General features: G+C 35.2%; 1 protein-coding gene across 3 annotated transcripts in view; it reads left to right on the plus strand.

Moving 5' to 3' along the window:
- The window catches only part of FBXO9 (F-box protein 9), a 42,312-nt gene that overhangs the window by 2,044 nt on the left and 26,407 nt on the right, over positions 1 to 13,861 (plus strand). Inside the window, exons 2-6 of one of the 3 annotated variants that reach the window (XM_054557647.2) lie at positions 3,379 to 3,465; positions 7,323 to 7,480; positions 7,657 to 7,699; positions 10,339 to 10,396; positions 12,329 to 12,428. In XM_054557647.2, the coding sequence (XP_054413622.1) occupies positions 3,379 to 3,465; positions 7,323 to 7,480; positions 7,657 to 7,699; positions 10,339 to 10,396; positions 12,329 to 12,428 (446 nt within the window). Of the gene's footprint in view, positions 1 to 3,378; positions 3,466 to 7,322; positions 7,481 to 7,656; positions 7,700 to 10,336; positions 10,397 to 12,328; positions 12,429 to 13,861 lie in introns of those variants that run through there. The other 2 variants (XM_054557648.2, XM_054557650.2) reach the window with 2 other exon arrangements.

The raw sequence follows: 13,861 nt of genomic DNA on the forward strand, positions 1-13,861 counted from the left end.
TGAGAGAGAAATACACTTCTCAGTGGGATCTGTACGCTCAGTCTTTCATTACATATTTTCCTGCTAATGGTGTTCTTAGTAGGAAAAGCTCCCAACTTAAAGAAACTAAAAAATAATGTATTTGACAATACATTAATCCTTAAATTTTCAATTTTTCTAGAAATTCATCTGAGTTCTTGATCTCATTTATTTCTTCACAGATGTGTGCTTTACAGTGTGCCCAGCATTTTACCATATACTAACTGGTTCAAGTCTGAAAGGCACCTCTGCTTTGAGTCTGCTTGCCAGAGATAAGATAGGAGGCAAGGCTAATTTATGTTCTGTAATATAGTGCAAGTGTATCTGGTAGCTGTGTTAAAGATGTGTGTTAATATAAACATTACCGCCCCTCCCCGCCCTGAAATAACATATGACTAAAATTTGCAATTGTAAAACTTACCATCTTTGGAACCAGTAAAAATAAATGGTTTTTATTATTATCTAGCTAACCTTGAAGGCCATTTCCCTGATTGCCACATTTCTTTACAGTAAGTGTTGAGAAAGTTTTATTTGCTAATAAGTCTATTAGTTAACAGAATGAACTGAAGCAACATGCCATTTTCGCTGGAAGGTAGGATTTAGTTTAATTTAGCAAACACTTATTGAGAATAAAAGGATAAAATTAAAGTCATCTGATTGAAACCTTTATTAGGCTCCAAGTCACACACAGTAATTCCAGTCTAGCTTTATTCCACTGAAGCTGATCCAATATATAAAAATTGGATTTATAGACAGATAAAATAGAAGGGGTTTCTTTACAAAAGCATTTACTATTAAAAGTCTTTGACTACGAAGCTTTCCTAGTACATATAAAATACACAGAAGTCATATTTGCATAGAACACATTTAATAACATGCTAGCTGTATAAAAGAAGTGATATCATCTTATGGAATATATATATATATGGTTTGTTGTTGTTGTTTTTTTTTTTGAGACAGGGTCTCTGTCTCCTGGGTTGGAGAGCAGTGGTGCAATCTCGGCTCACTGCAACCTCCATCTCCCAGACTCGAGCGATCCTCTCACCTCAGCCTCCTGAGTAGCTGGGGCTACTGGCGTGTACCACCATGCCCTGGTAATTTTTGTATTTTTTGTAGAGACGGTGTCTTGCCATGTTGCCCAGGCTTGTCTCAAACTCCTGGGCTCAAGCAGTCCTTCCACCTCAGCCTTCCAAAGTGTTGGGATTACAGGCATGAGCCACCACACCCTGCCTGGACTGTATTCTCTTAAGTGATCCATGAAACAAAAGCTATCTACAGCCAGGTATGGCTGCACAAGCCTGTAGTCTCAGCTACTCAAGAGGTGGAGCAGAAGGATCTTTGGAGCTCAGCAGTTTGAGGCCATCCTGGGCTGCATAAGGAGACTGTGTCGCAAGAAAGCAAAAACTGTTTGCTGAGCTCCATAGGACAACTAAATGTTACTATTTTCTGAAACAAAGTTGTTATTTTTAGCCACCTAACAATACATTTTAACCTAGAGCCCAGTGGATTTGTTTATTCTACAGTATCAAAAAAAAATTCAAGTAACAAGTTATATCTGATTGGTATCATTAAACTTACCTGTGAAGAAGATAGCTATAAAGAAGCAATGTTGTGTTTCATTAACATGAAACATTAGAGTATTTTCTGTTTTGGGACTTGTAGAAGTTTATGGACACAAATTATTTGGGCTTTTTGCCTTAGACTCAATTATGTTTGGAACATCTGTCACAGCACCTTGTCAATTGCATTCCAGAACATTTCTCCTCCTGATGGAAAATGCAACATGACCTATGAGGCAGTCTTGCAAAAGAAAAAAAAATAGCAGAATCTAATCTAGCCTTTCAAGATCCTGCCACAATTTACAGGAAATAAGAGTAAGAGGTCAAAGGAACATATTTATTGACACCTCAGCAAAATCTAGCTTCTACAGAAAATGACCCAGTTTCATCCCAAATAAATTACAAGAAAAAAGAGTGAGGATTACAAAAGACTTGAGACATTTCAAGCAATTACAATGTGGACTTAATTTGAATCTTGATTTCACAAACTGTGAAATATATGTATTTTACATATGACATCTTGAGAAATATGAATACTGTGACTTGGTATTTGATCTAAGGAATTACATTGATAATTACTGAATTTGGGTCATGAGTACTTAGGGATTAATTCTTTTTAAATGTTTTTCTCATAAAAAGTTTTAAAGTCTTGTAGAACTAAAAAAAATACCAAAGATGTTCTAATTTTATTTCATTTTTTTCTAAAAAGAAAAAGTGAAAATAATATTTTTCTTTTTTCCTTTTTCCTTTTTTTTTTTTTTTTGTGATGGGGTCTCTGTCATCCAGGCTGGAGTGCAGTGGCGCAGTCTCGGCTCACTGCAACCCTGCAACCTCCATCTCTCAGACTCAAGCAACCCTCCCACCTCAACCTCCCGATTAGCTGGGACCACAGGCGTGCACCACCACGCCCGGCTGATTTTTTGTATTTTTAGTAGAGATGAGGTTTCACTATGTTGGCTAGGCTGGTCTTGAACTCATGACCTCAAGTGATGCTCCTGCCTGAGCCTCCCAAAGTGTGGGGATTACAGGTGTGAGCCACTGCACCTGGCCAGAAAAAGAGAAAATAATTTTTATTATAGATTATCAGTAGTTATGTATATTAATGAAGAATTTGGTTTCATTTACCTAATTAGATTAATCATAAATCATTTATGAATAGTAATAGACATGAATTGTAACTTTATATAACACAGTTGGCCCTCTGTACCTGCAGGTTCTGCATCCTGGGATTCAACTGTGGGCCAAAAATATTTGGGGGTAAAAAAGCAATACAACAATAAAAAATAATACAAATTAGGAAACAATATACCACAAGAACTATTTACATGGTATTTACATTATAAGTAAATGCCTTACTTTTAGAGTATGACTTAAAAGTATATGAGAAGATGTGCATAGGTTATATGCAAATATGCCATATGAGGGACAGGAAAACCCAGGGATTTTGGTGTCCTGGGGGCTCCTGGAACTAATCCCCTGTGGATGTTGAGGGACAACTGTAATTAAATTTTTGGATGGATGCAACTGATGTTAAATTTGGCGGGGGGGGCGGGGAATGTTAGGATTCACAATAACGTGAGTACTGTGGGTTGGAGTAGAGAATATGCTTTTCAGACTCATTTTCCTTTGGAAATTAATAGTAAGGTCTCAAGTGCCCCCTACAGCCTTGCTACTCAAAGTGGGTTCCACAAAGTGTTGACAGTATGGTACTAAATAGAAAATGGCTGAATGAGAAATGTAGATTACAGAGGGCAACTGGTGTGTGTATATTCCTGACATTATTTGGGTTTTCCCCCCTCAGGCAGAAGCTGAGGAAGATTGTCATTCTGATACTGTCAGAGCAGATGATGATGAAGAAAATGAAAGTCCTGCTGAAACAGATCTGCAGGCATGTTTCTTCAATTGCATCTTTGATTTTTATTCCATTGTTCCCATACATATGCAGAAATTGATCATAATCATGGGTATTTGTAGGTTATTACTGTTTGCATTGAATTTAACTGTTTTCATACTGGTTTATAGAATACTTAAACTATGTTATAGCTTTCTTTGTGAAAAGAAATATCAGTAATGGCTGCTTGTAGTTTAACATGGGTTTAAAGTATTCAAATTAAGGCTTATGCATGACTCAGAACCCATAATCTTGAAAAGATTGATGGGTTTGGCCACCTAAAAGTTTAAAACCTGTGTATAAGAAAAGGCATCATAACTGGGTATATACCCAAAGGACTATAAATCATGCTGCTATAAAGACACATGCACACGTATGTTTATTGCGGCATTATTCACAATAGCAAAGACTTGGAACCAACCCAAATGTCCAACAATGATAGACTGGATTAAGAAAATGTGGCACATCTACACCATGGAATACTATGCAGCCATAAGAAATGATGAGTTCATGTCCTTTGTAGGGACATGGATGAAATTGGAAATCATCATTCTCAGTAAACTATCGCAAGAACAAAAAACCAAACACCACATATTCTCACTCATAGGTGGGAATTGAACAATGAGAACACATGGACACAGGAAGGGGAACATCACACTTCAGGGACTGTTGTGGGTTGGGGGGAGGGGGGAGGGATAACATTGGGAGATATACCTAATGCTAGATGACGAGTTGGTGGGTGCAGTGCACCAGCATGGCACATGTATACACATGTAACTTACTGCACATTGGGCACATGTACCATAAAACCTAAAGTATAATAATAATAATAATAATAATAATAATTACAATAAAAGAAAAAAAAAAAAAAAAAAAAAAAGAAGAACTTGGTTAACCAAAACAAAATCACAGGTAGATAGGAAAAATAAGTTGAGTGTTTTGTGGCACTGTACAGTGATTATAATTAACAATAATTTTTTGTATATTTTCAAATTGCTAGAAGATTTTGAATGTCCCCAACACAAGGAAATAATAAATGTCTGAGGTCATAGATATGCTAATTATCCTGATTTGAACATTATAATTGTATACATATATTGAAATATCATATTGTACCCATAATTATGTGTAATTATTGTTTCATTAAGAATAATAATAATAACAGTTTTAAAAACCCAGACATTAAGAATAATCTAAAATTGGTTGATTAAATAGGGTAGACTTAATTTTTAAAATGGCCACAATGCATCTTTTCTTGGAAGTGTTTTCATTCTTATCTCAATGTTTAATTGAATAGGATAGAGACTTTCTATTTCAGTCATGAAAGAGTAAACATACTCTACCGTCTCTCACAATATGTAGTATAAAGTCTGGACAGAATGCATTGAACATCTATTTCAGGACTCTGAAATGTAAATAGTAGTAAGCACATTGGTGAAGAACACCAAAATAAGAGCTACCTTTAAAATGGCAATAAATTTACCTTATTTTTTCCTTTCTGGCATCTACCAGGCTGAGCTCAACATAATCTGAAATATGAAGTGGACACTATTGGCACGGACAGAGAGTTCTAAATCAAACCCTCTAATTTTGGTGTAAGGAATGGGGAAAGATCCTTTAATGCTCAGAGATGGTGGGAAAAGTTCTCCGTATTTTTGTTTATTTTTTTCCTCTTTTCCCTTATTCTCTTGAATGTAAGAAGTGGTGACATTGACAGTGGTGCAAACCTGTAGTAGCCTAAAATTTTATTAAAAATAAACCTTTTTCTATTATCAGCAAAAAAAAAAAAAACAAAACAAAAAAAAAAAAAAAACAAGAAAAGGCATCATAAATAAAATTAAGAGAAATAGCCAGCTGGAAAAACTGTTTACCATATATGGGCAGAGGGTTCATCTCATTACATAGAGCACTCATATATTTGGAGGAACAGAGGATATGAACGGACTGTTAATGGCAAAATAATACAAATGGCCATTAAATATTTGAAGAGATAATTAGCCTCATTAATAATTTAATCAGATTGGTGAATAATGTGCGTTGCTGTCCAGGCTGTGAGAACACTCATGCAGTGTACATGAAAATGTAAATTGCTACAGCTTTCTGGAGGGCAGACTGGTGATATGGATCAAAATAAAAAACATGCATTTCCTTGATACAGCAATTCTACTTCCAGGAAATTAACTTTAAGGAAATAGTGGGGAAAGTAAGTAAATATGCAAGTATAAAGATGTTTAGTATAGCATTGTTTATCTGGAAAGACATCATACAACTTAAATATTCATTACCTGTTATTAAGTAATGATGCATCCATACAGTGAAAACACTACAGCTATTTAAAAGGATAAAGTAAATCTTTATACATTAAAAGAGAAAAAAAGTTGCTATAACTAGTTAAGTGTGTCTCACTGCACTTGTAAGGTTAATAATAATTATTTGGAACAGCTCGTCTAGTAGACATTGAATGCTACTAAAGATTCTGCAGGTCAGAGATCTATGTGTAACAGGTTAAAAGGGTAGCAACAAAGCAATGTACAGAATATAGAGAAAAATTAATTTAAAACATTCTAGATACGTCTATTTTTAAAAAAAGGAAGCCAGGAATAACATGCATCCCTCTTAGCAATGGCTGCCTTTGGGCAGAGCGTGTAACCCAGTTTGGGTTCCCCAGGAAGCAGACTAGGTGAAGATTGCTGTGTAGGAAGTTTATTAAGGAGTACTCTTGGGATCAACACCTATGGAAGGGAGAGAGGGAAACAAATGGGCAGGGAGAAGACCAGCTGCAATGCAGTCTTAATGGACTGCTTAGCCATCCTTGAGGGAGTTCTGAAGATGAAATACCCTTTCAGAGATGACCTGAGTTGCAGAGAGCCAAGCCTTTATTAGCCATTGATCAGTCATTGGGCGGGGATTGAGAGGACAGTGTGATTTTGCTGAGGCAATACCCAAAAGGGCTGACAACTCAAGTGTTTTCAGATAGAACTCTCAGCAGTTTGAGTAACAAGTTCTTTATTTCTGAAAGGGAATCTGGGCAACACACCAGAGTCTACCTTATAGGGTTCACTTTTTATGTGCTTTTAATTTTTTTTTTTTTTTTTTTTTTTTTTTTGAGATGGAGTCTCGCTCCATCACCCAGGCTGGAGTGCAGTAGCACGATCTCTGCTCACTGCCAACCTCTGCCACCCGAGTTCAAGCAATTCTCATGCCTCAGCCTCCCGAGTAGCTGGGATTACAGGTGCCCGTCACCACACCCGGCTAATTTGTTTGTATTTTTAGTAGAGACAGGGTTTCACCATGTTGGCCAGGCTGTTCTCGAACTCCTGACCTCAGGTGATCCGTCTGCCTCGGCCTCCCAAAGTGCTGGGATTATAGGCATGAGCCTCTGTGCCTGGCCTTTAAATTTTTGAAATAATAAATATTTGAAAAAACATTTTCTTTTTAAAATACAGAATGTTAATAGAAAGATTTCGGGCTTACCTACAGAATTTTTGGCAGCATTCTTAATGTCCACTAGATGATATAGTCATTAAAAAATTATTGGAAGCTTATAACTTCAGTCTGTAAGTGATGGCTTACATTTTCAATTCTAATTAAAATTTGGTTCTCCAATATAATTTGACTTTTGGTGTACTGACATGTATTTTATGCTAATTTTCTTGATTCTTTAAGTTTTGAGCAGGAAATTATTTTAAAAGATAACATGTATTTAATGGATATTTAATAATTCAGAAGACAGTGTTTTCTGGACTTAGAGTAATAAGTATATACGTGGAAGTAGATGTTGGACATATTGATACCTTGTTCCAGAGTTGAGCTACCCTTCCTTGATGAGTCCTAAAATGCTGTTCTCCCCATAGGCACAACTGCAGATGTTCCGAGCTCAGTGGATGTTTGAACTTGCTCCAGGTGTAAGCTCTAGCAATTTAGAAAATCGACCTTGCAGAGCAGCAAGAGGCTCTCTCCAGAAAACAGCGGCAGATACCAAAGGAAAACAAGAACAGGCAAAAGAAGAAAAGTTAAGTATTATAGATATTGTAACAAATTACATTTTTTTTTTTTTGACACATGGAAATTTTCACTGACACAGTAAGTAGTCATTATAACCAGACTTTCGGGACATAAACACATATCTTGTAAAATAAAAATTTTGACTAGTATACTAGTTTATATATTTCTCACAATTTCTTCTAGGTACTTTGGATGGTACCACTACTCCTGCATGGCTTTTTTCTCTGTAGGTACACTATCTTCATTGAGCTGTCTTTTGTTAATTTATAGACCTCTGGGATTCATGTGGTTTCTAAAAGATTGATGTCTCTGAATTTATTAACAGAACCAAAAAGAAAAAACAGAATTTTCTGAATTTATTAATAGAACCAAAAAGATTGCTCACATGTTAATGTCTTTCCAGAGGTCTTAATTTCATGCAGTATTTTGTTATATTTTGAATTGATCAGCTTACAATAATGCATTAATCATTTCCTTATTCTGGAAAATTTTGAAATATTTTCACACTGAAAATATTTTGAATGCTGTCTAACATATCTCTTCTGGTACTTACTCACACAGAGTAGGCACAGCGTGCCATTTCATTTCTTATTCTTCTTCCATAGGGGCTGCCATCTTTTTACCATCAGATCCAAGTTTGTGTTTATAATTAGTCATTAAATAATTGGCATTACCATGATGACTTACCTTCTATCTCCTCTTAATTTTTATTTTGAAATAATTACAGGTCCACAGGTATAGGGAAGTCCTGTGTACCCTTTAGCCTCCTCCGATGGTAACAACTTGGTTAACTATAGTACAATATCAAAAACGAGGAGATAGACATTGGAACAATCCACAGTTTACTTGGATTTCCTGAGTTTACAAGCACTTGTCTGTGTGTATGTGTATAAATAGTTGTTTGCAGTTTTATTACAAGGTAGCTTCATGTAACCGCCACCACAATCAAGATACAGAACTGTTTTATAGTTATATACTCCCTTTCCCTAGCCATTCGTAACCACTGGCAACCACTAGTCTGTTCTCCATTTTGTAATTTTGATATTCCGAGAATGTTGTATAAGTGGAATCATCCAGTATGTAACCTTTTGAGATTGGCTTTTTTCACTAAGTATAATTCCCTCAAGATCAGTCCAAGTTACTATATATCAGTATTTTGTTCCTTTTTCTTGCAGAATAGTATTGCATGGTATGGATGTACCCCAGTTTAACCATTTATTGGTTGAAGGGCATTTGAGTTGTTTCTAATATTTGGCTATTATGAATGGAGCTATGGAAATATGTGTGTAGGTTTTTGCATGAACATAATTTTCACTTCTCTGGGATGAAACCCCAAGAGTACAATTGCTAAGTTCTATAGTAAGTACATGTTTGATTTTAAAAGAAACTGCCAAAGTGTTTTCTAGAGTATCTTGTATTAAGTTGCCACCATCAATGTATGAGTGATCCAGTTCATCCTCATTAGCATTTAGTGTTGCTACTTTTTAATTTTATTTTTATTATTTATTTATTTATTTATTTATTTTAAGACAGAGTCTCGCTTTGTCGCCCAGGCTGGAGTGCAGTGGTGTGATTCCAGCTCACTGCAACCTCTGCCTCCCAAGTTCAAGCAATTCTCGTGCCTTAGCCTCCCAAGTAGCTGGGATTACAGGCCCCGCCAGTAACGCTGGGCTAATTTTTGTATTTTTACAAATTTGTATTTTGTATCTAGAATGCAAAAAGGACTTCCAAAACGCAATATTAAAAATATTATCAATCTAGCTGGGCACAGTGGCTCACGCCTGTAATCCCAGCACTTTGGGAGCCTGGGGTTTCACCATGTTGGTCAGGCTTGTCTCGAACTCCTGACCTCAAGCAGTCCAAAGGTCTCGAACTCCTGACTTCAAGTAGCCTCCCAAAGTGCTGGGATTACAGGAGTGAGCCACTGCACCTGGCCTTTAATTTTATTAATAGCCATTCTGATAGGTATGTAGTGGTATCTCATTGTCATTTTAATTTGCATTTCCCTAATGGCTTGTGATGTTGAACATCTTTTCATGTGCTTATTTTTCATCTATTAATATATATTCTCTCTCTGAAATATCTGTTGATGTCTTTTCTAATTGGATTACATATATATATAAAATTTTTTTTTTTTTTTTTGAGATGGAGTGTCACTGTGTCACCCAGGCTGGAGTGCAGTGGCACGATCTCAGCTCACAGCAAGCTCTGCCTCCCAGATTCAAGTGATTCTCCTGCCTCAGCCTCCAGAGTAGCTGAGACTATAGACGTGTGCCACCACAACCGGCTAATTTTTGTATTTTTAGTACAGATGGGGTTTCATCTTGTTGGCCAGGCCAGTCTCGAACTCCTGGCCTCAAGTGATCTGCCGACCTCAACCTCCCAAAGTGCTGGGATTACAGGCATGAGCCATCGCGCCCAGCCAGATGCTAATATTTTTAATGTTGTGTTTTGTAAGTTCTTTTTGTATTCTAGATGCAAGTCTTTTATTGAATATGTGGCTTGTAAATATTTTCATCCTCTTAACAGGGCATTTCACAGAGCAAAAATTTTTAATTTTGACAAGGTCCAGTTTATCAATTTTTCCTTTTGTGAATGGTGCTTTTGGTGTCAAGAACTCTTTGCCTAGTCCTAAGTCTCCAAGATTTTCTTTGTTGTCTTCTAAAAGGTTTATGGATTTTACATTTAAGTCCATGATCCAGTCAAGTTAATTTTTATGTAAAGTATGAGGTTTAGGTCAAGGTTCATTATTTTGCCTATGAATGTCCAGTTATATTGCACAATTTATTAAAAAGGCCCTCCTTCTGCCATCCGTACTAATTTTGAATGCAGGTTTTCAAAAATTTTTACTTTATATTTTTATAGGCTCGAGAACTCTTCCTAAAAGCAGTAGAAGAAGAACAAAATGGAGCTCTCTATGAAGGTAAAAATTCAGAGCCCAGGTTCATATCATAGCATTTCTGAATAACGAGTCTGTTATTAACCATATTTTTTTTTCTATAACGTATTTGGTATAGAACATCACTTTTCTTAATACATTCTTCCTTCAGTACTCATTGGAAATTGGTTCCAGGACCCTTTGTAGATACCAAAATGCTCAAGTCCCTTATATGAATGGTGTAATATTTACATATAACTTACTTATTATGTAAATAGTTGTTATACTGTATTGTTTTTTAAAATTTGTATTTATTTTAAATATTTTTGATCTGCAGTTGGTTGAATCAGAGAATGTGAAACCCATGAATACAGAGGGCCAACTATATTTGAAATTGTTTTTTAAAAAATAAAAAATAGAAATTGTTTTTCTATATAACCTGTCTTTTTGCAAAAAAAAATATTGCTGGGAAACATCATCATGTTGGTAGGATGAGCAAAATAACTTTTTTTACATTTAGCTTTAGTTATTCTTCATTAATAAAGTATTTAAAAATTGTTCATTTTAAAATATGCTCTTTTTATAGGTGAAAATTACTTCAGAGGATGGGAATATAAAGGATAAATTGAGGAAAAAATACATGTTTTTCTTTCTAAGTTCCAATTTACATATTACCAACAGAAATATGTGGTAATATATGTGTCAGCTTTGTGTCTTTTATTAACCCAACAGAAATGTGTAAATAAAGGATAGGACTATTTACCATATTAGGTTTGTAATTATGCTTTCATTTTGTGATAGTAAAGATAATAATTGATGCATAGGAAAAAATCCTTGTGCTTGAATCATTTGAAAATGCCCCAAAAGTAACATCATTCAGAATTACTGCATTTATGTGCAAGTTTCTTCTAGGGATATTTTTCTTTAGATTTTTAGAAAGGCCCAGTTGATCAAGTCCCTTTGCAGCCTTCATTGGTTTGTGAAATTCGCATCTCCACTTAGTGTATGGTAATTCATCCAGAATAATAGAACATGGCAGAATACATTGAATCATAAACTTCTTCGTAGGGAAAGAGAACTAGTCAGCCTCTACAGCTCCAAGTTCTACTGGTGTATCTCTGTGGGGAGAGTTATTGAATATTACAGCTCTAAACTACCTGTCTAGGAAATTGTAAAAAATAAGTTTTGAAGATTACTTAGGTAAATAAGAGGCAGCTGGGCTAAAAGAAGTTAAATTTAAAGGATAATTAAAAAACAAAAACAAAAACTATTCTTTATTTCACCCAGTAGGAAGCATTTAATTTTCCTCAACTCTGTGTCTTAGAAAAGTTTGCTTAGAAGTGTTTTTGGCCAGGCATGGTAGCTGACACCTCTAATCTCAGCACTTTGGCAGGCTGAGGCGGGAGGATCGCTTGAACCCAGGAGTTCAAGACCAGCCTGGGCAACATAGCAAGATGTTGTCTCTACAAAAAATTTAAAAATTAGCTGAGTGTGCTGGCTGGGGCATGCCTGTAGCCCCAGCTACTCAGGAGACTGAGGTGGGAGAATCACTTGAACCTGGGAGGTGGAGTCTGCAGTGAGCCAAGATCGTGCCAACTGCACCCCAGCCTGGACAACAGAGTGAGACCTCGTCTTAAAAAAGAGAGAAGTATTTTTGTTGGCTATAGCAATTGCATCTTCAGAGCCCAAAGAAAGACAACTATTTAAAAATCATGATACGTAAGAGGGTGAGGAAAAAGATGGGAAGGGCTAATATATATGAGTAAAATACAACATCTTAAGTTTAGGGAAAAGTTTCTTTCTGGGCAGTAAGGTTTGGAAATAGTTTTGTGTCACTGAACTACTATTGCATGTAGAAAAACAGAATTTGGCCATTTGTAAAGAAAGTTACCAAATTAAACCACAGTTAAGGGTATAATCAAAGGAAATGACAAAAATGTGTGGTCACAGCTAATTTAGCTTTATTTCTTCTTTTAGCCATCAAGTTTTATCGTAGGGCTATGCAACTTGTACCTGATATAGAGTTCAAGATTACTTATACCCGGTCTCCAGATGGTGATGGCGTTGGAAACAGCTAGTGCGTATATAATTTGATAGATAGTAATGCATAGAGTTTGTTAAAGTTAAGCATCTTTGCCCTGTTGACTCTTAAGATGGTGCTAATTCTGTTGAGCTCTATACTCTTTAGTATATCTTTGTTTATAAAGTTGTAGAAATTTTTTAATTAGGGAAATTGAAAGATAACACATAGAAATGCGCCTTTTAAACAGATACAAAAATAAACAGATACAAAAAAAAAACAGCTTAAAAAAATAAAAGCAGTAGTTACTGAAAGGAGTAAATTAAAGGACACATTTCAACTTTCTGAAACCTATTTGAAATAGAAAGTTTTAAAATGTAATTAGGCTAAATTTGGCAAAATGTTAATAATGGTTAAAATTGAGTGATGGGTACATGGGATTTTATTACACTAGTTTCCTTTTGTATATGTTTGAAATTTTACATTTTAAAAAAGCCTTCTAATTTTATTGGGAAAATGCTGAACTATAAAAGACGTTATTATTCTCTTAATGTTTTTAGTAAAACATTAAAACTCTAACATTTATTTAAAAGCACAGGTGCAGAATATATTCCTAAAAGAAATCATGGTTGAATTGTATAGTTGCCTCTTGCATCAAAGCCTTGAAGGAGCGTTGGTTTTATATGGATAAAGATCAAGAAAACTTACTTTGAAGGCAATACTTTTGCAAGACAATTATAAAATTGTTTTGGCTTAATTCCACTATCTCCCAAAACTCAATTTGCTGATATTAGAAGGGAAGGGAGTCTGTACCCATGAGAGAATGTCAGGTTAAAAATAGACAGTACAGAGAAAAAAGTTTTGGTAATGAAATATTATATTAGCTATTATATTAATATATTCCCTCTGTCATGAAATAATTGTCACCTTTATTGATAACATATGCTTATTGCCAATGTTTTTTAACTGCATATGGTATTAACAAGCTTTGGATAAGTCATATTAAAAACATCCCAACGAGGTCAGTATTAATAGCCTGTTTAAATTTTCAGCTAATAATACTGTTCACCAAATTAGAGTTAACAGTGTGAAGTAGTTCATACTTAAAATGAATCACTTGGGTTTTTTCTAAACCTTCTTTAAATTTGGGTAGAGTCGTTTAGACTCAGCTCTTAGCCAGTTTTATAAATATGTGCCAGATGCTGTTAAGAAAGATTGTATTAAAATATTAAAGAGGCATTTCTGTTCTTTCCCATTTTTTATACAAACCCAGATGCTATGAAAGTTCTTTAAGGATTCATCTTTTTTTTAAAATAAGATCTGATAAGCCCTAAAAGTTTGCCTTTTTTTTTCTTTCCTGTAACATGTTTGTAGAATAGCCATTGAGTCCATCTAGCCTCAACCACACTTATATTTTGTTGTATTATAAAATGCCCTTCCTGGTTTTTTTTTTTTTTTAAAGTCTACATCACTTGAAACGTCCTGGTTTT

This window comes from Pongo abelii, chromosome 5 (genome assembly GCF_028885655.2).
Source record: "Pongo abelii isolate AG06213 chromosome 5, NHGRI_mPonAbe1-v2.0_pri, whole genome shotgun sequence".
Lineage (NCBI taxonomy): Eukaryota > Metazoa > Chordata > Mammalia > Primates > Hominidae > Pongo > Pongo abelii.